A 22,595-nucleotide genomic window follows, 5' to 3' on the forward strand; every position below is an offset into this window, starting at 1 on the left:
GCCTTCATGTAACGGCATGCACGTACCGTCAACGCGGTAGAGCTTCAGATCTGCACGTGGAAACTGACGCGTTGTGTAGTCTGTGATGATGCGAATGTGCCCCTGGATCCATCATGGCATTTCAGCAAGGCAAACAGCACATGTCACCAATCTCTTCACCGATTGATGCAGCCTTCACAAATCTTCAGGATACACGACAGTCAACACAACAATGCCATCCCACAGCCGGCCAGCTGAAGACTCGCTCCAGAAGAGAGCAGATCGCTTTCGCGAGGAGATCAAGTCGTACCCAGTATGCCTCGTCACAGGAGGAGCCGGCTACATTGGCTCCCATACCGTCCTCGAGCTACTCAATGCTGGCGTTGCTGTCGTGGTCATCGACAATCTGTGCAACAGTCATATGGAATCTCTCTGCCGAGTACACTACATTGCCCGTACCGAAGCTCAACGCCTCAGTCAAGTGAGCAAAGTCCCTCCAATTTTTTTTCACCAAGTCGACATCCGAAGCACGAAGTCAATGAACCAAGTTTTCGACTTCTGGCAGTCTGACAAGATCCGTGCCGAGGGAACTGTCTTTCCGGTGAGCATCGGTGAGGTCTCCGCGAACAAGGCTTACCCTATGCTTGACTATACAATGAATCCTGCGAAGAGAGCTCAGCCGAGCCCGCAGACGAAGGATCCGACGACATGGGGCAAGATTACCGCAGTCATCCATTTTGCCGCTCTCAAAGCTGTGGGAGAGTCCATCACAAAGCCGCTCGAGTACTACGAGAATAATGTTGCTGCACTTGTCGTCTTGCTCAAGGCTATGAAGTCTCACGATGTCAATGTACTTATCTTCTCTTCAAGTGCTGTCGTCTATGGCGTCGGGCATGAAGCAGGTATCACAGAAGACACAGTCCAAGTCGCCGGCAAAGGATCGGGTGGTGGCTTGCTTACCAATCCCTATGGCCGCTCAAAGTGGATGTCTGAAGAGATCATCAACGACTATTGCATCGCAGACCCGAATTTCCATGCCATCTCACTACGCTATTTCAACCCCACCGGCTCTCATCCTAGCGGCTTGATCGGCGAAGATCCCAAAGGCACGCCCAACAACATTGTACCTGTCATTCTCCAGGCATACCAACGCCGTCGCAGTCGTGTTCATGTCTTCGGCTCCAATTACGACACCTCTGACGGCACTGGTGTTCGTGACTACATTCATGTCAGCGATCTTGCCATGGGTCATTTAGCAGCACTGCGCAAAGCTACAAAGCAACCTGATGCCGTCCCTGAAGGTGAAGAACTCGGTGGCCAAGACCCTGTTGCCAACTACAACGTCTACAACCTAGGCACAGGACGAGGATACTCAGTACTGGAAATCATCAAAGCCTTCAGCAACGCCGCTGGAACTTCCATTCCCTTCGCAGTCGGTGAAGCTCGCGCAGGCGATCTCGGCACCGTCACCGCTTCCCCAGATAAGGCAGCCTCGGATTTGGACTGGCGTGCTGAATTCGACTTACAAGACATGTGCCGCGACGTCTTCAATTGGGCCGCCGCTAACCCCACCGGCTATGAGACGCTCCGTCGTCTTTCCACAATGTCAGGCATGGGCGCTCAAGACATGCGCCGCCAATCCGTCGCCACTGGCCTTTTCGACCGCGAAGAAGATTTCGACAATTTCATCAGCACCAGTCTAAACTCCATCGACAAAGACAGCAGTGCCCGCCGCATGTCCGCTCACGGCTCCAACTTCACCAATTTACTCAAAAAGATGCGATCGGCTAGTATTGTATCCCATGGCAGTGTTGGCGATGAGGGCGAAAATCCTTTCCAGAATAACTATGCTCTGTCCAATAGTCCTGCACAACCTGCCGGGGGAGCACCCAGGTTTTCCATGAGTTGGGGTGATCCGGCGAAGACGCCGAGAAACATCAACAAAGAGACTATTACTGAAGACGCTGAAGAAGAAGATGAGGAGGAGGATTTTGGACCTTCGTTCAGTCCTTCTGCGAGTAGGAAGCAACAACTCCCTGTGAGATCGAAGTGAGCTATCGCATGTTTGGGTTCTGTTGAAGATTGCCTCATCAATTCTCACGGAGCGGATCGTGGCCTTTTGTTCGTTTGCTGCTTCATCTTGACTTTCTTTTGTAGTTTTCTTGATCTGCTTCTTCTATATCAACAAATGCGAATGTCTTGTTTATCTGCTCTGTGAAGTGCGCTCAGCTGCTTCATCCATTCCTACAATCCACCTGTAAACCAAACTGTTTCAAACAAGGCCAAGTCCATGTCGCCACTCTTTCTGACGAACGTTCTCGTGGAACGTCTCTGGCGGTCACTCTGTCTCAAAATATCATCACTTCCACCTCCACAAGTGCTTCATGTCACGACACCCCCATCAACACTATCGAGATATACTTCCACCCCTTGAACATATGCTTGACACATACAATCTTCCATCTTACCCCATAACCATCCATTCCACACATCCATCCCGACATTATTTCGCCCCTACTCCTCGATTTCCACAAAAGCCAAACCCAACATCCTCCTCACTGATTCCGCTTCCAGAAACTCGAGAACGAAAATCACAAATTTTTGATTATTCAGCAAGCAACTTCCGAGCCAAACATGACCGAGTCACCTACAGTAACACTTGAAACGGGGGCTCTACACGTCTGAAAACATACAGGATTGATTGTCAATTGACCCATCGCTGCCGTTGCTTACACTCCGTTCTCGTTTGATAAGAGTTAGTTATAGGGGCAACCCTGTCTTTAAACAACTTCCATTCTGCATCCTCGCCGTGGTCATCTCTACACATACATGCTGTTACTACAGCTACCGCGGGGTCAACTAAACGTATCAATCGTACACTCCAGATGTTTTCCTCGTTGCCTTGTCATCAAGATAATACTACCATAGAGGTTGTGCTCAGTTCAGTATCATGGTAGCATCATGTTTGTACTGCCGATATAATGCTTCACAAAGGTTTGGGACCGACTGACACACCAGAACATGTCAACGTTGAAAATATAGTCTCATTCGAGATTAGCAATAACATCATCTTCCCATCTAGCAAGAGCCATCTACATCAACCCATGCCATCCCAAGCCTTCCATTCGTCTCATAACATCATCAAGCCTAGCCCTCTGCATTTCCTGCTTTTGCCTGTCTCCTTCTTCATCATCACCACCGTTCTCATCCTCATCAACGATAGCTGAAACTACATCATCTCGCACACCCAAGACACGCGAATAACTGCCTCTGAACATCTCAACCGCATCCACCAGTCTCGTCTTTTCGGCCTCGAAGCTTTGGAGATCAGTCGTCCATTCCTTTTGTGGATATCGACTCAGTGCTTCGGATAGACTACGCGTGGCAAAGTCTAGTGTGTCTTGCCAAGCGCATGCCATATTTTCAGACTTCTTGAACTCGTCGTCCTGCATCTCATCAGGATCTAATGGAGACGCAGATGGTCTTGTGATCTGCATGACGAATTTGTCTGCCAAGGTCCTGAAGCTGCAAAACAGTTCGATAGCTTGATTTGCTCTGCCTGTGACACGATTCACGTACTCGATGAATGTCAGACTATTTTCTACAAGTCCGAACATGGCTGAGAATAGGCGTAGAAGTCCAGCGTTGAGCGTCGCAGGTTCGAGAGTGACTGTGATGGCCCAATTGTACGCCGTGGCGAGCACTGAGGTGACGGCGCCAACGTCCGCATCCACACCTTCCTGGTCACAAAGCTCGAGGTCACATGTCATATTATCAAAGACCACAGACATGGCATCGACGAGCGGTGTTGCCAAAACCCAACCGCGTGATGAGGTGTTTGTACATGAGATGTAGGCAGGTAGCAAAGCCGTGACCATGACGTTCCTGAGCCCCCGGGATGGTTTGCCAGCGAGAGCTTCGTACATTTGCTTTTCAAGATACTTCTGCTGACCATCCGACGCAGCTCGTTCGCTCACTGTTTGCACAAAGACAGCCAGCTGCTTGCGAGCCCGACCATCTCCCAGCTTGAATACGTAGCTCTTGAGTCTTGAGATGACGTACGTTGGGTCTTCGTGCGGGAGCGGGAAAGCAGTCGAGTCCACAAAGAACGGATCGACGGGACAGATCTCAGAAGTGTATTGTTGCATCGACGAGATGACTTGTTGGACGAATTTGACGTACGCTCCTTCGAGCTCGGAGTGAGATGACCCACCAAGCCGGCCAGAGAAGTCTTGAAGTTGCTCGTATGTTTGTCGCATGTGTTGCATAGCAGCCTTGAGCATATCCACATATTCTCTCTTCCGTTCCGAGATGGTTGAAGGAAAGTCGAGAGTCAGAGAAGCATGCATATTTGACAGTACACTGCTGATCAGGCTAGTGCGCCTCTGACGGAGTTCACTCAAGGTGACACGGTACTCTCCAGTCTCGGGGTTGGCTGCAAACGGCAGGTTGTTCAGAAGAGGCTCTGACGTTGCTCTCTCCAAAAGGCTTGCTGTAAGCCGATGCTGGAACTTGAGCATGGACTCGCGCTCCATTAACGACACGAACCATGCTTTCATAAACAGATTGCGATGGTCGTTGAGACTTGACTTGTCGCCTTTGATGACAGAAGCAAGGAAGTAGCAAGTGTACTTGTGTCTTTGTTCCGTGTCTCGAAGTTGGAACCACGAAGTTGTGCTGTAGGTGTCCAAGAAATTTGACCAGTCATGAGAGCCATCTCGTACAGATTGCTGAGCAGTGGTGGTCCAGACGTCGACAATCTTCTTCAACAATGCGTCGTCAGGACTCTTCTCAGAACCGAAGCACGTGGACATGAGTTCGCCGAGGGGTTCCTGAAGGAAGGCTACCTCTGATGTTTTTGCTGCTGAAGTTTCTGGCTCCTGCTCGACAACTTGATCCATGAAAGACCAGTCACCATAGTCCTGACTGTCATCACTACCTGGCTGACTCTCTTGTGGCACCGGCTTGATAAGCCTATTCCTAGTGAGCAGCAGCTCCTCCACGATCTCAAGTGCCTGAACAATGGCGACAGAAAGTCTCGGCTGATTGATGTCATATATCCTCAGCACCTCAATCACATTCGACTGTTCGAAGACATGGCGGACTGGAAGCCACGAGTTTGCGGTCTTAACGGAGTTGCGCATTGCCAAGAGTAGATCTTGCAGGATAGCAAAAATGCTTCGTTGGTTGGTAGTGATGATGGTCTCCAGCATGTCAGGTGAAATGTCGAACGATCCCTTGGATTTCTCAGAAGCATACTCTGCCTCAGCTTCCGACCTTGCAAGTCTGTATTGAGATGAAGCGATAGTGGCCATGTCCTTGAACCACGACGCTAGTACATCTGAGTCTTTGAAGGGTTCAGCTTGCGAAAGTTGATAGCGAGCAAGCATGCTCCAAGCATGAACACTGAGGCGACAGGCTTCACGATGCGAGTTTTCATGATCTACCAGATCTTTGATCATCTGCAAACGAGGTCCACATCCCGGAGGCATCACCCAGTAAAGAGTACAGAGCAAGTCGTGGTGATTGCGCAAGGCGTCAAGGGCGTCGTGCGTCACTTCTTGGTCTTTTCGATACGTGCGGCCATGATTGGGGATGAACCTCCAAGCAAAGCCGCGGACTTTGTTCTTCGGAAGCGCTTCTTGCAAACCTCGCAACCCGATCACGATCAGCTTGAGGAATATGTGGAAAGCGCAATCCGACGGATCGAGCGCAATTTCCGGATTCTTGTCGAGATCCTCAAGGAAATGGGGTGAGCCTTTGCCTTCTTCATTACGAAGTTGGGAGAGGTTGTGTCGGGCGAAGAAATCGTATATCGTACTAAGAGCAGTTTCGCATCGATGCCAACCCCAGTGAACGATCAGGTGATGCACTCTAATCAGACATGCTCGAACGTAGTCATTGAGTGTCGGCTTTCGCAGCTTGCTTGTTGCAGGGTAGAGCTCAAATGTGCGCTGCAGCAATGACTTGACGAGTTCCCAACCGTCGTTGCCTGCTTGAAAGCGTGACTTGGGACGATAGATGCCTTTTGCATCTATCTCGAGAAGGGGTTGTACCGAGAAGACATCATACCAGATCTGGTCGAGCGAATGTATATTGCAAGTCTTGCTGATTGTACAATCCAGATAAGCAGTCAAGATTTCGGGAAGCTTGGCAGATGCATCAATTGCCTTGAGAACGTGATTGATGGTCACAACAGATTTGACAGCCAGATCTTGTTCTTGGATACCAGCGTCGCGTTCAGTATGTTGTCGAGACAATTCCAGAAACTCGCGCAGTCTTGTAAATCTAGGTGGCAGAGCGACTGGGATCAGCTTTCTGCTCAGTTGAACACATTTGTCCGAAAGAGCTTCTTGAGTCCTGTGATCCACAGCGGGATGTTGTGATATCCGTACGCATTGTGCAGATATGCAGAGCAAGTATAGTGTCGAGTCCACAATGAGTCTTTCAACATCTGCTTGTATATCTGCATGTGACATGAGGAGGTTTGTCTCTGATTTGACCATATCCAGGAAGTCATTGACAAAGCAAGAGATGCGGTTCAACCCAGCAGGTCGATCGATAGAGTCGAGGAAGTGAAGACATCCGGAAATGTATCTTACGACTGATCGCAAGAAGTAGCCAAACCTTGCCGTGGTGTCGTCCATAGCAGACCTTCGCATCTCGTGACCTTCAAATTCGCCTACAGCATGGAGGTCTTCTGTACAAGCAGCAAGGACCTCACTAAGTCCGGTAGAGACGTCCTCGTCCCAGGCACTCCATTGAAGCGAGCGACCTGTAACCTCAACTGTGATTCGACCAGCCGGAAGGTCAAGGTCACGGTTACGCAACGTTAAGCAATCATTGAAGTCTCCACTACCTACGAATGTGCTGGCGGCAAAGTAAGTGCCAAGTTCGAGAGGCCTTATATCAAAGTCTGTGGGGTATCGTGTACCGAATGGCCCAAGGCCTTGAAGTATCTCGGCCATAGGAGGTGCATCTGCAGAAACAGGTTCCGGCTCTGCATTCGGCACTGAAACAACATCGACAGGCAATGGCTCATCTGGTTGCCGAAATTGAGCGGTCTCGACATCGAAACGGCGAGCGAATCTTTTGCGGGCTCGGTGGGGGATTTGAACGTCACCAGTACCGGTCATGTCCGTGTCCAGCTCTTGCATCTGGGCTGGAGCAGCACTCTCTGCGGAAGGTTCTTTATCCTTCAAGAAGCGCTCAAGACGAAACTTCGAGGCCGATTGTTCCCCTCTATCTCGAGAAAAGATTTCCATCAATCGAGATGGAGGAGCTGCAAAGGTGAGAGGGTCCAAGTCACGATTACTAGTCTGAGCTATGGTCTCGATCTGAGCAGGCCGCATACGATAATCGCGTTCGAGCATCTTTCGTTGATTCTGCAAGACAGTGTTTCGAGCATTGCGTTTTCGTGTTTCAAAGTCCCTCATTCGTGGCTTTTTGGCTTGTGCCAGTTTGGCGAATAGATTTGGCCGCGGTTCACCGGGTCTTCGAACTATCGGACGATGCTCAGGAGAGCGTGATCCGGGTTTCGAGGCTTCAGGTTCACTTGCGTTCAGAACATCAGCCACACTACTGACCGAGCGTGCAGGTCGGCGTATAGGAGGGATATAACTGCGGCCGAAATTGCCTGTCCGCCACGAGATCAACGGTTCGAGCGCGTCTTGCGTGTCTTCTCTTGTCGCCAGCCGGATATCTTTGTTGGTTGGACTGTGTCTGCCATGATCGGATCGATGGCGAGCCTGTCTAGCAGCTAGGCGAACGAATTGGGGCCGAGCGACTGCTTGAGGGGACGTTGGTACGGGATTGGCGGTGGCATCTAGAATGCTAAGTTGCACTGGCTTCTTTGCTGGAGCCTTCTTCCTCCCCTTGGAGCCTGATTGAGCATGTGGCTTGGCCTTGCGGGCTGCTGAAGGTCCAGAGGCTGTCTGCTTGTGACCAGTGCGAGATTGTTTTGACCGATTCTGCTCACTTGAGAAGATGTCGGTAACTCTGGACTGCTTCTTTCGGGATTTTGGCAGTCTGAAGTGTGCTCTCTCTTCGGCTGGGAACATGGCATCGATCTCGTCATGTTCATCAAATTCCAAGAGTTGAGGGCGTTGGACGGAAGGTCTGTTGGTAATAGGTGACGGCAGCCTAGTTTGGAGCAGACGTGAAGCAGGACGTTCTCCAGCCGAGCTCTCAGATCCCGAGTTGTCAGAGAAGACGACATAGCTGTTCTGACGCGCTAGTGTGGCAGAGCGACTAGTGAGTCTTCGTTGAGCCACACCTCTCACAGGAGCAGTGGGCCGTGGTGTCTCCGTCTGAGCCTCTGTGATTGCAGGAGACGGTGACCGTGGCCGAGCTTGTCTGTCCAGCTTGAGGTACGATGCGGGCAACACACCTCGGATCTTCCTTCGCATGCGCAAGAGTTGCCGGTCGTCATGCCCTGACTCCTCCGAGGAACTCTTGTTTGCAGCAACGTCGTTCTCACTGGCAACTTCATCATCAGAGGATATAACAACTTGGCGAGGACGTCTCGCTGACATTGAGGTCGGTCTCTCAGGTGAAGAGGGGAGCGGTGTTGGTACGGCGGCAGGAGTCAGACCGTGTGGAAGCCTGAAGCGAGGTGGACCGGCAGGTGTAGGCTCCAAGTTGGAGGAACTGGACGTTCTCGGAGGAGAGGGCGGTAAAAGATCTGGTAAAGCAGGCCTCACTATGTCTGAATTGGTTCGAGCGAGATGCAGAGACTTGAGCTTTCCTCTCGCACCGGCAGTAGAAGAAGGCGGAGGGCGGGTATTGAGTGCATTGTGAGGAGTCTGCAACGTCTTGCGGCGCTTGTGGCCTATCTGAGTACCACCCATCACATGTCTGCGAACGGCATCATCAAGGTCAGGGAAGTCATCGTCATCGTCCATGAGGTCGGGGTCGAGATGTAGAGGTTGTTGACGTAAAGGAGAGGCAGAAGAGTCTGGTGGCGTCGACTCTTGAGTCTCTTGTGCTGGACGACGAGGTGGTTTACTCTCTTCTTGAAGGAACTCGGCATCTTGTGAATCATCTTGGTCTCTTGGTCGTTGACTACTGGTAGCGACGTGGATCGGACGAAGTCCCCGAGCTTTCAAAGAGCGGCGGTATTGTTCAACTTCTATGAGATATGGATGCAGCTGGATGGCTTTGCGTGTTCGGAGGTTGCGTCGAGGTTGCTGAGCAGCAAGAGCAGCAAGGTCTTGGTCGGTGAGAGAGTTGATGGCACTTTCTAGTTCAGCTCTTTCAGGGCGGTCTTCAAGATTCGGAGCGGGGTTGGTCGTTCTTGCCGTGCTTGAAAGATGGCCAAAGAAGGGCTGAGGAGACGAGAGCACCTGCATGTCGACGTCTGACAGATCCGAACTCGAACTTGACATGCGACGCCCGACTTGGGAAGGTGCGAACAACGGCTCCGTCGACACTGGCGCCTGATACATCTCAACATCATCACCTCCAACCAATGCATCGATGTCCGTGAAACCATCATCCTTCTCTTCTTCTTGTCCGGCATGCTCCGTAGTGGCAATCGTGCTCTTGATCCTCTTCAACGCTCCTAGCTTGAACTTCCGGCTGTACGTTCTCACATTTCGATTGGTAGATTCTGGAGGCGATTCTGCTCTTCTAGGCTGGGTGATCAAGACTATTGGTTGCCCTGCCGAAGGTTGCTGATGTGCATTCTGCTGTGCCTCTGAATCGTCTTGTGGAAGGTCGAAAGTCTTGTCCCGGTTGTCCGTCTCTTCTGAAGCCTCGACGATTCCTGGAACCGAGTTGTTGATAAAGTCTGGTATACTACCGTCCAGTCTTCTTTCACCATTTTCGTGTTGTTCTTCCTGGTCGCCTTGATCCTCTTTCGCGTGGTTTGTGTCTGTCGCAAGACTCGACAAGGGCCCAGGGTTGTCCGCTGTTCGCGCCTCGGGTTCCAGTGTCTCTTCATTGACGGGTCTAGGTCCGATATCATCATTCAGTTCCGGAGAAGCTTCTCGTAGTGGTGTTACGGCTGTCGTCGGCGTGCTGATATCCTTATCTTCCAGAACAACATCCTCTTCATCCGAGTCCAGGACATAACCTCGATCTCTCCATTCGCTCATTTGACCTCGCCTTCATGTCTTGTCCATAAGGTATGCTGTTGAATCAAACAATGACTTTTCGACGATGAATGCTGTTCGACGCGTCTAGACCGCGTTCCAGTAATTTGAGCTGCGAACGCGCCGTGCACGCGACGGAAATCCAGCGACGTCACGATCCCTCCGTTTCGCCAAGACTTTGACATCTCAAGCATCATCGAATTTCGACCTTGATGTTTTTCAAGAACAAGAACAATTGAACAACACGGCAATAATGAATAGAGCAATTGCGCCAGTCCTCGCAACCGTTTGTGGTGTAGCCACTGGTTAGTCTCGATCTCAACCTTTTCAACCTTCGGCATCCTCTGCGAGATTGGGTGAAGTTGAATATGAGTACTGATACTAAATCATGTATACAGCATTCGCAGCATTCCAACCAGAACTTCAAAAACAAGCAGCAGAAAGAGAAGGAAAGAATGTAGAGCAATTCCAAGAGCAACATGGTGGTGCCATGTAAGTGATGTTTTCCTCTACACGACTTTCAAACCCGCGTTCTTGTTCCATCACCATTCTACATATGGGATATCCTTTCATCGTCGTCCAAAGAGATCTTTGCTTTCTTTCTATTCCAACATCATCCTTTTTTCTTTATCAAATTCGTGTCTTTTCTCTCCATATTGCATCTCTCCATTCACTCCACCCTACATCCCATCTCTGCAACCCTCCTTCCTCTGACCCTCCCATCCTACCTTCCACCTACCCAACTAATCTCTCCATCTCCAGCCCCCCAACATCCCACGACCCCTCTATACCAGACATCAACAACAACAAATCCATCGGCGCAGAAGTAAAACAACACCTGAACGAAGCAAAAGATGAAGCAATGACAGAGATCCAACACATCAAAAACGAAGCAAAGACAGATGTTGCACCACAAAAGGCTTGGTGGGGATTAGGTTTATTCGGAGCCAGCCAGGGTGGAAGTGAAAGCCCTCGAGAGGGTGAGAAGAAGCCATGAACAGAGATGGATAATAAAAGGTTGAGTGTCGTCGTGTAGATGAGCGAATAGTTTCATGACACCGCGGCTTTGCTTCCTACATGTCGTTGTGTACATTACCAGTGATGAGAGTCAAGGATTGGGCTTGAGACTTGAAAGTCATAATCCACAATCACAACCGTCATCGTGCATTTCTACATTCACGAGTATGAAACACTCAACACAGAGAGTGTGTGAATGGAAAATGATAACGACATTCGATCTGTCAATATCAACGACAGGCCACACTCACTCACTACAAAGGATATCAAACCCCCACCCAAGCAAGACAAAAACGCCCATCTATCACCCTGTCATCCGTCCCTCCCTCCACCCTCCCTGCCCCAATTCCCCACCATCACCCCTCCTACACGACTAAGAGAAATCCTCATCCTGACTCTCAATCTTCTCCTTGATCCTCAGCAACACGGTGGTCTGCCACTTGTTCAATTTCTGCATCTGATCGAATTGGAACAGACGGTCTGCGAAAACATCCTGGTCGCCGGATTCCACGGCTTCTTTGAGATCGTTGAGGAGTTGGAATTCGCGGGTGGAGGTGAATTGTGCGTGTTTGGAGCGGTATTCGTCAAAGGCGCGGGAGGTAGCTACCATGTCCTGCGGAGAAAAGGAGTTAGAAGAGATATGTACGGGGAAGAGAGGGAAGAGGTGGGCGGGAGGAAGAAAGGAGGTGGGTGGAAAAGAGAAGATGCTTACACCGGTGGCTAAATGGCAGATTCCGGCTTGGAAGAGGTAGTTTTTGATGTTCCAGGCGAGGAGGTTGTTGTTTTGGGCTTTGTCTGCTGCGGATTCGTAGCCGTCGATGGCGCTTCTGTAGTCGCTTTCTAGTGCTTGCAAGTCTGAAAGGGCGAGGGTGATTTTGTTCTCGAGTCTGGTGTTGGTCAGTCAGCATTGTCATGCACCATCTTTTCACTTCGGGGAGACTCACGCAGGAGCAGGATCTTGCTTGTAGCACTTCAGGGTATCCTTGTATGCCTCGATGGCTTTCGCATTGTTACCCAAGACTTGCTGATAATGTGTGGCCAACGTCTCGGTATTCGTAGCAGCAGGTCTCCATCTTCCCAACTGCTTTTGCTTGCCAATAGCCATCTCCAACATAGTGGCGGCCTTTTCCGGCTGCACCTCATGATACAACTTGAAAGCCTCGTTGTAAAGGTTTACCGCATCCAAAGGCTCTTCCAGGTTTTCTGTGCAGATTCTCGCGGCGGCTTCGAGAGCGCTGCCGCCTTGTTGGATCGCGAGAGAGGTAACTTCCGGGTCGTCGATGGAGGTCAGTTTTACGCGGTAGGCGTTTGCGGCGGCGCGGTACATTTCGACGGCTTTTTCGTATTTCTCGCCGCGGCCGCCGAAGAAGGAGAAGCCGCCTGAAGCGCTCTTTTCTTGCTTGATGGCCTGGGATAGCGCATGTTAGTGGGATGTTGTTATAACGTAGAGGTGTAGGAGCGTCGCAAAGATAGAGGTAATCACCTTCTGCAGCAAGTCATTCTCAGCTGTGAGTGAGGAAGCCATGATTAGGTGGCTTCTGCTGTATGTTGGGGGTGTGTTTTCAGAGTACGGGAAATGTTTAGGAGACAGCAACACCTTGTTGGTATTCGGGCAGCTGCCACTCGGCGCTGACGTACCCCGGAGTCGTGCCAAGCCGTGATTGGCCGCTGATATCGACAGTATGAGCTTTCCAACCCAGCGTCTGGAGCCTCGAACCGTAGTCGCGAACAACAATCGAGCTGAGAGATTGCCCGGATTGTTGAGCAGTCAATCATTGTCCAGTAAAGGAGCTCTGTGGATTCTTCTAAAAATCCCAAGAACATCGTGCACCCAGACAGCTGGTATTGGCAATCTCGAACGTCGGGAGAGTGCGCACGCTGGATAAGAAGACGCTGTGCGCTTGATAGCAATTCCAGCCCTCAAGCATGTGAACATCTGAATAACCATCTTTCTTTCCCACGCAAAGAACAACATCACAACCACAAAAATGCCACCTATTAGATCCCTCACAAACACATTGCGCACACGCATCCAACATGCACACCTCCACACCACGCGACCAGCCTTCCACACCCCACCGCCAAAAATCGACGTCGAAGCTCTACTAGCAACACCAACCTGGTCCCTCGATTCCCTCCTCCCACCATCAACTCCTTCAACCTCCACCCCCACAATCTCCTCCAAACAGCTTCACCACCTCCTCCGCCTCTCCGCCCTCCCACCTCCAAAAGATGCAGCAGAAGAAGCCAAAATGCTATCTTCACTATCCTCACATCTCCACTTTGTAAACGAGATTCGCAAAGTCCATGTTTCTGGCCTCACGCCATTGCAAAGTTTACGGGATGAGACTGCTGCTGGGGTTGAAATGCAAGAGATTGGGATGAAGGATTTGAAAGACGCGTTTGAGAAGGAAGAGGTCAAGGGGACATATTACAGGAGAATCAGGAGGGATCAGGACAGGATCGAGGAGGGGGAGAGTGCGAAGACCTGGGATGTGCTTGGTGCTGCGAGGAAGAAGGTGGGGAGGTACTTTGTTGTTGACGGTGGGAAGGAGTGATGTCTGACAGCACATCGTTCGATTCCTAGCCCTTTGCTTGGCTGCACTGCCCACCTGCAAGCGCCGCCTCCCCGACCACCTTTGCAAGATCCGTCCGCTGTGCTCAACCTTTCAAGATCCAAACCGGCTCTGTTGTTTGGCCTTGGTCAACTCTATAGTTCTGGCATTCACCATGGAATCAGCTACGCTGCCCGTCTCGGCAGCGACTTTGACATGGATATACCTCTCTCGGAAGCAGCGCCATGGACTGGCACTCCGTAGTTGACGATATGCCCGGTGAAATTCTGTTTCGGCCCTTGATGTCTCTTCTGATGGGTTGCACCGGCGTCATCCTCGTCACCTGGTCATGAAATGGGACCCGCTATACGTTCGCAGATGGGATTCAAAGTGCTTTGAGGCTCTTCGTTGTGGATATGCCGATTGTAAATGGCAAGCTTGTCTCCGGGAAAAGATTTTTGCCTCGGCATATTTTTCGGACTCCTGCCATTCGTTTGGACCTCGCCAAAACCGAATGGATCGTCTTACTGTTGATCGTGATTGCGCAGCGTGAGGTCGGGCTGTGCGTCGATCATGTAATACATTGAAGTGTGACAACGCCACGAGTGGTCAGCACTTCATTTGCCAACACATTTGTTCCGCAACCATCCGGTCCTCATCCGACGCTTTCATCGCCGCCCAAGTGACACTTAGGTTGCTTGCTGTGCTGAAGTCGGCCGAGTCTACCGCAGTCGTCCCCTCGAACCCCTTGACCTACGGTTGTTGAACGCCAACGAATCTCCTAATCGATGCTTCATCATGTCAACAGCCGCGAGTGCTGAAGCACAAATCGATCATACACAGGATTATGTCGCCTCTCAGATCCGCAATAACCCTTACCCTGATGTCCGCCTCGAGGATTCTTCAAAGCAAATCCGATTGATGCGAATTTTACCCGGAACGTCTGACCAGGATGTGTGCTGTGAGCTTCTCACGCGTCAGCTCGAATCTCCTCATGAAGATTCCAATGGAGACTATGAGGCACTGTCTTATGTTTGGGGTCCTTTCTCCGGCAAAAGAATTGTATTGTGTGGTTTGAACTACGAGGTCACAGATAATTTGTTCAACGCACTGAGGCGGCTGCGCGGAAAGGAATCAACGAAACTGCTTTGGATCGACGCAATATGCATCAACCAGCCGAATCTGAAGGAGCGTAACGCGCAAATCGGCAAGATGTGCGACATCTATCATTCCGCTTGCAGTGTCATAGTCTGGCTTGGAGAACCCGCTTCTAACGACTTTACTTATTCCGACTTGAATATCATCATCACCTTGACTATGCACGGCACAAAGGCGTGGTGGCGGAGAACTTGGACGGTACAAGAGATTGTAGTATCCAAAGTCGTCTCCGTCTTATATGGTGACGTCGAAATGTCTTGGACACAGTTTGTCGACATCTTCGAAACTATCTCGGGTGTTGTCACAGTTCCTCGCGAGCGCAAGGTGGGAATAGTAGCCCGAGACAGTAGAAAAATGGACAGCGCGTTCTCGATCGCGCTCGCTTCATTGAGAGCGATAAGACAGGGACACATTGGGACTCCCCTTCCGAACTCTCTGAGAGATTGGTTGTTGAGAACACAAGCAAGAGTTGCAAGTGATCCTCGAGACAAAGTCTTTGGAATTCTTGGTCTCGTCGACAAACCTGATAAATATTACGTCGTACCCGATTACAGCAGGGCGGTCGAACAGGTCTGCACAGAAGCTGTCTTCTCCAACATAATGCAAGAACACACGCTCGACATTTTGACTGAGGCCTGGCCCCACAGCTTCGAAGATCATCCATGGATACCAGACTTCTCCGCGCCGCCTTCACAGGATCGTCTCATAGGACTGGATTGGATTTCCAGGTCAAGATATGGAACGTTGATTTTATCTCCCTTTCCATGTGCTTACCCGTTGACTTTACCTCTCGTTGCATGTCCACACTGGAGCGACATCAACAGTCGAGGCTGTATATGGGACTCGAGCTCAATCTTCAGTGTACTTGGCATACATGTTGATCAAATACGTTACGTCCACTCGGAAACTCTTGCCGGTACAAACACGTACTCGGACTGTTTTCAACACCTGAAGAAGCTAAACGGCAAGAGGAGCGACCCTCAAGGCTTATCTCTTAGTCATGCTCTCTGGGCTTCATCTCTGTTCAACGACCTCGTACTCTCTGAACCCTCTTCTCGTCGGAACTCGAGCATCTTCGACCATTGTTTCCGCCATATTTCTCGAACATACAAAATCGCTGACTTACTCCAAAGGCTACTCTGTCTCGAACTTGACCTATTGCGCTTTATTGAAGCCGAGAAGCCAAAGCGTACTAGATCAAATTCTCGGTACGACGTAGCGGTGCGAAAACAATCTTCAAAGCCTGCATTCGAGTTTCACCTTTACACCTCGACCACCTCTGATAAGTTCCTGTTACTAGAAATCTTCTCAATCTCGAGTCGTCCCTATGAGAAAAGGCCTCGAGGAAAGTCTCGCAAACGTGTAGTCATCGATCTCAACAAGCACTTGGGGTTGGTAGATGGCAAGTTGAATCCGCTCGGCACCGGACTTATGGATCATGCCAAAATTGCGTCATTGCGCGAGCCAACGGTGTATGTTGGGGAACTTGGACCGATTCTAGATGTCACCTTTGAGCGACGCACGAACAACGGAAGCACAGAAACGGTCAAGACCTCGCTCGATCTCGGGAGATATCTTCGACTCTCGGACGATAAGGGGAGATATTTCAGGGTTGCGGACCGGGACAATAGGCATACAATATTCCGAGTGAAGGACCCTGCTTACCCGGGAACCATAAGACATATGTCATGGTCTACCCAGGATGTTCCGCTAGAACTTGTGTTGTATCATGGTCTTGGCTTCATGCTGAGAACCGACCTGGAAAGCATCATGAAGGGTCATCCTGAAGCATACCGAGAGATGGAACACACCCCCCACGACTGGAACACTGAAGATAGCCACCAACACTGCGATTCATGGTCTCGAGCATGCCAAGACATCGGGCTTATGTCTGAACTGCGTGAACTTTCAGCAGAGTCCAAGACGACAAAGTCACATTTGTCGTTTTGGAGGTTTCTCCTTACCATGTACGCCTCTGCCACTACAACTACTCCCATGGACTGGTTTCAATACTTCATTCAAAATTTCTCCGAGGAAAATGACACCGACACAGTACTGGGGCCTAATAGGTGGCTCAGTGCTTTTATCATGGCTCAATACAAGCATTTCACGCCCACAGAATGGCCATTGATAGACATAGATGACCCGGTGTCTGGAGACTATCCACAACGATTGTCAACAATGCCTCAATGCAAGCTTATTATGCCCACTAGACAGTATCCAGACCGGTCGTTAGGCTCACGAGAGGGTGTAATTAGGCACCAAGTGTTCCTTCTTTTGCACGAGCTGACAGAGTTAGCCAATCAAGTGGACGTAGACGGACCCATCGACTCTTCACCATCAGCGACCGCCAGGATGTTCTGTACAGAAAACGGTCTACTGGGCTTCGGGCCATGCACGGCACAGCTGGGAGATGAGATAGCAGTCGCACCAGGTGCACGAACACCTTATGTCCTTCGCAAAGACGGGAACTACACTCGAATAGTCGGTGAAGCCGTTGTGGACGGACTCATGGACGAAAGAATATTCAGAGCACATGAGAAGAACTTGGAGCGCTTTCCATTGGTTGATCTAGTTGTTACTCCAGAAAGTCGCAAGTCTCATCCCGAGAAGCAGATAAGATATCGCGAACCTGTTTCTGAGAAACGAAGTCCTCCCGAGACTGGGACTACTGGTCGAAGATATCCTACATCACCCCCATCCCAGGACCAAATTCTGGCAGCTCAACTCGGTCAACTATGTTCGGAGCTTGCCGGAACCGATCTGAAATAAGGGGTTCCCAAAGCTTCGCTCGCACATCCCGCTCTATCCCCATGACTTTTGGAAAAAGTCTACCAGCCTCCACATCGTCAACACGCAACAGCTTGGCCAGATATCGAAGGACCGCACTCAACGCTCGGTATTTCTCAAGGTCAGATCCAGTGCTAGTGTTCTGTATGGCAATCTGGTACATCGCAGGAATGTATGTTGCTTGAATTGCAGGATGCTGAGCCGAACCATCACGATTCAGCCCTTCGACTAGTAACTCTCGCTCCTCGTCGAGAAGACCGTGATGAAATGTCTTATATATCAAATTCGCATCGTCGACGCTTGAGGCGCCTCCAATACACAGCAGTCGCATTAGTGCTCTATGTTCTGCTTTGCCGACGTGCAGAAATGCCGATTCAGCCCATCCGGCGGCTTCGAGAAATCGAACTTTATGTTTCAGAACGAGATCATAGCCAACCCTCAAACTGGTTCCATGTCTCAAGATACTTTGTGCAACATCGTGGGCTATCCTATAAGACTCGAAGACCGGTTCTATCAGCTTGGCCGCATATCCGTGCGTCACATGACCAGCTGCTCCTGCGACGTCTAGTGTTTGCTCCAAGAAGTGCATGTTGAAAGCATGGGGACGGCCTCTCATGGCCTCAAGTCCGGTCAAGGAAGCCGGTACATTCTCAGCTTGTGCGAGCTGCCCAAAGTTCAGCGTCGCTGCCAGTTTTACTCCAGCTGTCAGATCTTCTCTTTGTTGTGGACGCAAATGTTGTAGAGAAGGTACTAGATGCGGACAATCTCTTATTGCTTTGTACAGAATCACGTCATGGTTGTCCTTTGCCACATCTATGTGAGTGATGGTGTAGTAGTCCGTTGCTAATGAGGGAGACTTGCCCAGATCGTTGATGATGATTGACGTGATCAAGGTGTACAAATCTTCGCTCGTTTCGATTGTGTTCTCGAACAATGCGACCATCCATTCGAACGAGGTGACAGAGAGCCGTGTCTCGGCTGCTTGAACGCCAACAAATGACGTGTAGTCTTTCCTGGCTATCCAGAACAGTGACTGAATACTGGTCAGAGTCCTGTTTATTTCATCGTAGTCGACGCGGTACAGTATCTGAGACGGAGATGGCGTTTTTGGTACGGGCTCAGGATTCGTTGACTTGACGGAATATGCAGACTTCAAAGTCTCCAACTCGTGCGAGTATGCTGCTTTGATAAGGAACAAGATTGTGTCGAAAGGCAGCTCAAAGAAGCGACCTTGATTCACGACGTTCCTGAGGCGGATGGCTTGCTCTTGCTGCGCCATGCTGCAGTCGTGGTGATTGGGAATGGTTGGAGACATTCCTGTCTTATATACATACAGAACGAGTGTCGGCCCAAGATTGAGAGGTGGCAGGAGCACCTGAGCTCAGCCCCTCCTTCCTTCCCGCAAAGCACGTCGCCTTTTGTGTGACCTCTAAGACTGATAATCCATTCAATCTCGATCTGGCTCCAGCATGTTTCTCATGTGTTTCTAATCAGTCAAAAACCAACCACCATTCATCCCTCTAACAAGTTCAGTCATCAACTTACAATAATATTGTCGTGTAATTGCCAGAGGTCCGAAACGCCACGGACGTCGATCGCAGTCCTCCGGCGGCTACATGCAGCAATATCTGGGATCCTTCGCCGCGCCACAAATCAGGCTGACTGAAGAATGTCAGACAGAGTGAAGAGATGCAGTGGTCTGGTAAGGCTGTGCGCCATCGATAGGATACTAGACTTCGGTCAAATACGCGCCGCGCCCTCAAATTGACCAGAGAATGTTGGTTTCTCAGACACGATCAAATCATCATCCAGCACAGCACAAGTAGACGATGGGATATCCTTGGATTTCGTTACTCCAGTGGCAGCCTTTCCAAATAGACGCACTTGGCCTCGTCACCCTCCTCGGCTCCGAAGAAGTCAATGTCGCTGTCGGACGCCTGGTTGCTAGTCGGTGGCTGGAATACATGCCTCTACTGGGCGCCTTTGTCATTGCATCCGACAAGATCAGAGAGAAGACGAATGCTGTCAAGTTGTACAATCTTAGCAGTGGCATAACATCCACGGACATTGCTCCTTGGTTCACCCGGTGGATGGCAGTACAGGGCTTCGAAATTACCCGAAGTATCGTGTATTGGGAAGTCGTCAACGAGCCAAATGATTGGCTTCGATACAAGATCGCGTCGGCAACTATTTCTTTCTGCTCCATTGGACTACTCATGATTATGACTGCACTGTCTGGAGATTGGTACGGCTTCACGAATGCGCTGGTTGTTGCTATCTCGGTGATCGTTCGGGCCTTTATAGTGTCTGCAAATCGAAGAGCCATCGATCACCGCGTTCTTGAATACGTCAACACATGCCAGAAAAAGCATTCTGCCATCGATGCCCAACAAGGAGAACCAGTGCCACTGGCTGATATTGGAGCCACAGAAGTAGAGTACGCCAAGACCTTAGTCATTCTGCCAGACTCGAAGGCGGTTACTATGTTCCTTCCGCAAGGTCTCATCGTTTCAGTCTTTACCAGGAAGCCAGAACCGTTCAATGATACGCTCTATCATCTTTTACGATGGCTAGGATGGGCTGCATTCGCCGTGCATATTGTGACTATCGGAATGGCACAACTGGTCGCCCAGATATACTCCGTCATTCTGCTCGTTGGGTCCACAGTGCTGCTATGTTACGGCGTGGGATGCGATGTCTCACGACTCCATCGGCGATGGTCAAAACCGCCTCAAGATATTGGCTACTCACCCTACACCTGCTGGATAGGCTCTCATCTCAAGGCTACTATATTCCAATGGCCGACGAGCGTGGAGTTTCACAAAGACGAGAAGACCGGCGTTCTTCGCAAAAGAGAGGAAAGTTTTACAATGCCTCAATGCGAAAGATCCGAACGGCGTCAAGACTTGTACGCATGGCTCAATCTGAGCGACGCAGAAGTCGAAAGTCTGACCAGGTGGGATCTGCTGCCACATCTCCGACGAGGCCACGAGTCCTGGTCTGCCCAATGGGGCGAGAAAAGAGACTTGATAAGGAAAGACCCAGTGGATGTAGAGGCGCTCAAGAATGATGCAGTATTGATTATAGAGAAGAGGCGGACTAAGTTCCAGGCCTGTGATGTTGAGAAACAGGGGCATTGATCCGATTGTCTGTGTATTGCAACACTGGCCTTCTATGATTCGCCCTCGAGAACATGTCATTCGTGTTGGGAGCGAAAGCTAAGCGTGTGTTACTGTCGAGATCTTATCACTGCATTTTCACACCGTGTTCGCGTTCATGTTCTTCTGCGCTCTTGTATTTTTGCGCTGTTCTCTTGTCGGACAGCCACGAACAACCACTTCGGATCACCCACGCGAGTTCGCAAAGAGGTCTCGCAAGTCCAAGTTTTTGTGGTACATTAGCGCTCCTTGCTACATTCGCATTCCATCCACTGACTCTACCGCAGCTTAGCCCCCGCGTTTGAATTCACCAACTCCCAGGTGTCTTTGTCCCGTGGAGCATCGGCCATGGTCAATTCTCCGAGCATCAGCGCCCAGAACTCCGCCTTCCAGAAACGCAAACAGCGCTGCGATCAACAACTAAAAAACAAAAAGATCACCTTTGCCGAATACCAACAACGTGCAAGATGGCAGTGGTATTCCAGTCCAGAAAAGGTTCCACCGATTGAGAAGGGACAGAAGAATTTGAAAGGTTGGGTTGGAAAAGCTAAAATAAAGGAGAAGGATAGTGGGAAGAGTGGGGAAAAACAAAAGACGGTTGAAGAAGTTGATGTTGAGATTGCTGGTGGGGATGAGGTTAAGGATGAGACTGGGGTTGGAGATGAGATGGAGGGGGGAGGTTGTGATGTTGTGGATGCGTCGACATTACCACGCTGGACGGCTATTAATATGGTTTCAACGTCGCTTGACAAGTCATGATTGAACATCGCTATAACTTGATGTCTCCTTACTCGACGTCAAATCATGGAAAAACATCTTCTGCCTTGATGCAAGGGATTTCACGACAACAGCTAGAATCCAAAGGATGTAATAACTATCACACTTCAATCCATTCTCTCTGGACACATGCCACGGAGCAAATTTCGTTCGTGCATTACTTCATGGTACAAAAAAAGTAAACCGTCTTACAAATTACAGAAGTACCTTTCAAAACCCCAATATGTGCGAAAGCAGAAAATTGGGTTTCTGTTACTTGTGTGTGAGATTACTTCATCCATCTCACTGGCCGCAAGTCTTGGAGCAATTTGTTCGTGCATTACTGCAGTACAACAACAAGTTGTCCTTTACGTACAAACCATTTTTGTAGAGAAGCAGAAACGGGGAAGTTTTTATACCTATGTATAAGATGTACTCATCTTTTCCCACTGTTTTTACCTTTGAAACTCATGCCGTGGGAAGAAGCATTAACTATGAAATTGCGGAAAAAGGCAAGGACCTTAGTAGACGTTGAACCACGGGTCAACAACGCCGAGACTCTATCTCTACCTATAACCACAGATCTCAACTAGAGGAAAAGAAGACATCTTAAGGCCGAGCGGGATGAGAAGCTAGAAATAGATTCATCGACCTCGTTCGTTTCGTCGCCTGGCCTCGGGAGAAGAATCATAGTTAGGAGTAAGTATACGGTCAAAAATAGATTCATCGACCTCGTTCGTTTCGTCGCCGGGCGGCGGGGGTAGGGTCGTAGATATGTATAGATGTAAACGAAGATGCCGAGATCATCTTCTGAAGTTGTTGTTGTTTCCATTTGTGCCAAGTATAGTTGTTTGGTTTAGGAAAGTTTCTTTTATACTACTAATCGAAGATTCTGTCATTATAGTGTAAGGTGCTCGAACAGAGCATGTGTTACATCGCCTTTTTCCACATGACTCTAGGAAGGAATCCTTGGAATTACATTCTGACCTTTCTGCAACTATCGGGAATGGAAATATGTTGCTTCCGTGTCGATGCATGCTTTTCATGTTACTTCGTCTAAGCTAAGTAGCTAGTCCTCGCGAGCAGGA

General features: G+C 49.9%; 8 protein-coding genes across 8 annotated transcripts; 5 read left to right on the top strand and 3 right to left on the bottom strand.

Annotated features, from left to right (window-relative positions):
- Positions 1-298: 298 nt before the first annotated feature.
- M438DRAFT_246821 (UDP-glucose 4-epimerase) lies at positions 299-1,564 on the top strand (the record flags this gene model as incomplete). Its single annotated transcript, XM_029899596.1, has 3 exons — positions 299-434; positions 471-557; positions 708-1,564. Coding segments are annotated over 3 exons (1,080 nt in total), but the record flags the coding sequence as incomplete, so codon positions are not given.
- Positions 1,565-3,049: 1,485 nt separating this feature from the next.
- M438DRAFT_317377 (uncharacterized protein) lies at positions 3,050-9,329 on the bottom strand (the record flags this gene model as incomplete). The annotated part of the gene is made up of 2 exons (XM_029902742.1): positions 3,050-8,662; positions 8,735-9,329. The coding sequence occupies 2 exons, from the start codon at positions 9,327-9,329 to the stop codon at positions 3,072-3,074; spliced, it is 6,186 nt and encodes a 2,061-aa protein (XP_029761810.1). The 3' UTR covers positions 3,050-3,071.
- A 997-nt stretch (positions 9,330-10,326) lies between these two features.
- Positions 10,327-11,070, top strand: M438DRAFT_317378 (uncharacterized protein; the record flags this gene model as incomplete). The annotated part of the gene is made up of 3 exons (XM_029902743.1): positions 10,327-10,378; positions 10,472-10,565; positions 10,836-11,070. 3 exons carry the CDS (start codon positions 10,327-10,329, stop codon positions 11,068-11,070), a joined length of 381 nt encoding a protein of 126 aa, XP_029761811.1.
- A 393-nt stretch (positions 11,071-11,463) lies between these two features.
- Positions 11,464-12,615, bottom strand: M438DRAFT_271581 (TPR-like protein; the record flags this gene model as incomplete). The annotated part of the gene is made up of 4 exons (XM_029900494.1): positions 11,464-11,703; positions 11,803-11,977; positions 12,035-12,498; positions 12,574-12,615. The coding sequence occupies 4 exons, from the start codon at positions 12,613-12,615 to the stop codon at positions 11,464-11,466; spliced, it is 921 nt and encodes a 306-aa protein (XP_029761812.1).
- A 463-nt stretch (positions 12,616-13,078) lies between these two features.
- Positions 13,079-13,648, top strand: M438DRAFT_271588 (uncharacterized protein; the record flags this gene model as incomplete). Its single annotated transcript, XM_029900496.1, has 1 exon — positions 13,079-13,648. The coding sequence occupies one exon, from the start codon at positions 13,079-13,081 to the stop codon at positions 13,646-13,648; it is 570 nt and encodes a 189-aa protein (XP_029761813.1).
- A 795-nt stretch (positions 13,649-14,443) lies between these two features.
- M438DRAFT_272081 (HET-domain-containing protein) lies at positions 14,444-14,908 on the top strand (the record flags this gene model as incomplete). The annotated part of the gene is made up of 1 exon (XM_029900532.1): positions 14,444-14,908. A coding segment is annotated over one exon (465 nt), but the record flags the coding sequence as incomplete, so codon positions are not given.
- Positions 14,909-17,489: 2,581 nt separating this feature from the next.
- On the bottom strand, positions 17,490-18,872 carry M438DRAFT_373985 (uncharacterized protein; the record flags this gene model as incomplete). Its single annotated transcript, XM_029908464.1, has 1 exon — positions 17,490-18,872. One exon carries the CDS (start codon positions 18,870-18,872, stop codon positions 17,490-17,492), a length of 1,383 nt encoding a protein of 460 aa, XP_029761815.1.
- A 550-nt stretch (positions 18,873-19,422) lies between these two features.
- M438DRAFT_271181 (uncharacterized protein) lies at positions 19,423-20,733 on the top strand (the record flags this gene model as incomplete). The annotated part of the gene is made up of 2 exons (XM_029900460.1): positions 19,423-19,578; positions 19,624-20,733. 2 exons carry the CDS (start codon positions 19,423-19,425, stop codon positions 20,731-20,733), a joined length of 1,266 nt encoding a protein of 421 aa, XP_029761816.1.
- Positions 20,734-22,595: the final 1,862 nt, after the last annotated feature.

Source organism: Aureobasidium pullulans (genome assembly GCF_000721785.1).
Source record: "Aureobasidium pullulans EXF-150 unplaced genomic scaffold scaffold_7, whole genome shotgun sequence".
Classification (NCBI taxonomy): Eukaryota; Fungi; Ascomycota; class Dothideomycetes; order Dothideales; family Saccotheciaceae; genus Aureobasidium; species Aureobasidium pullulans.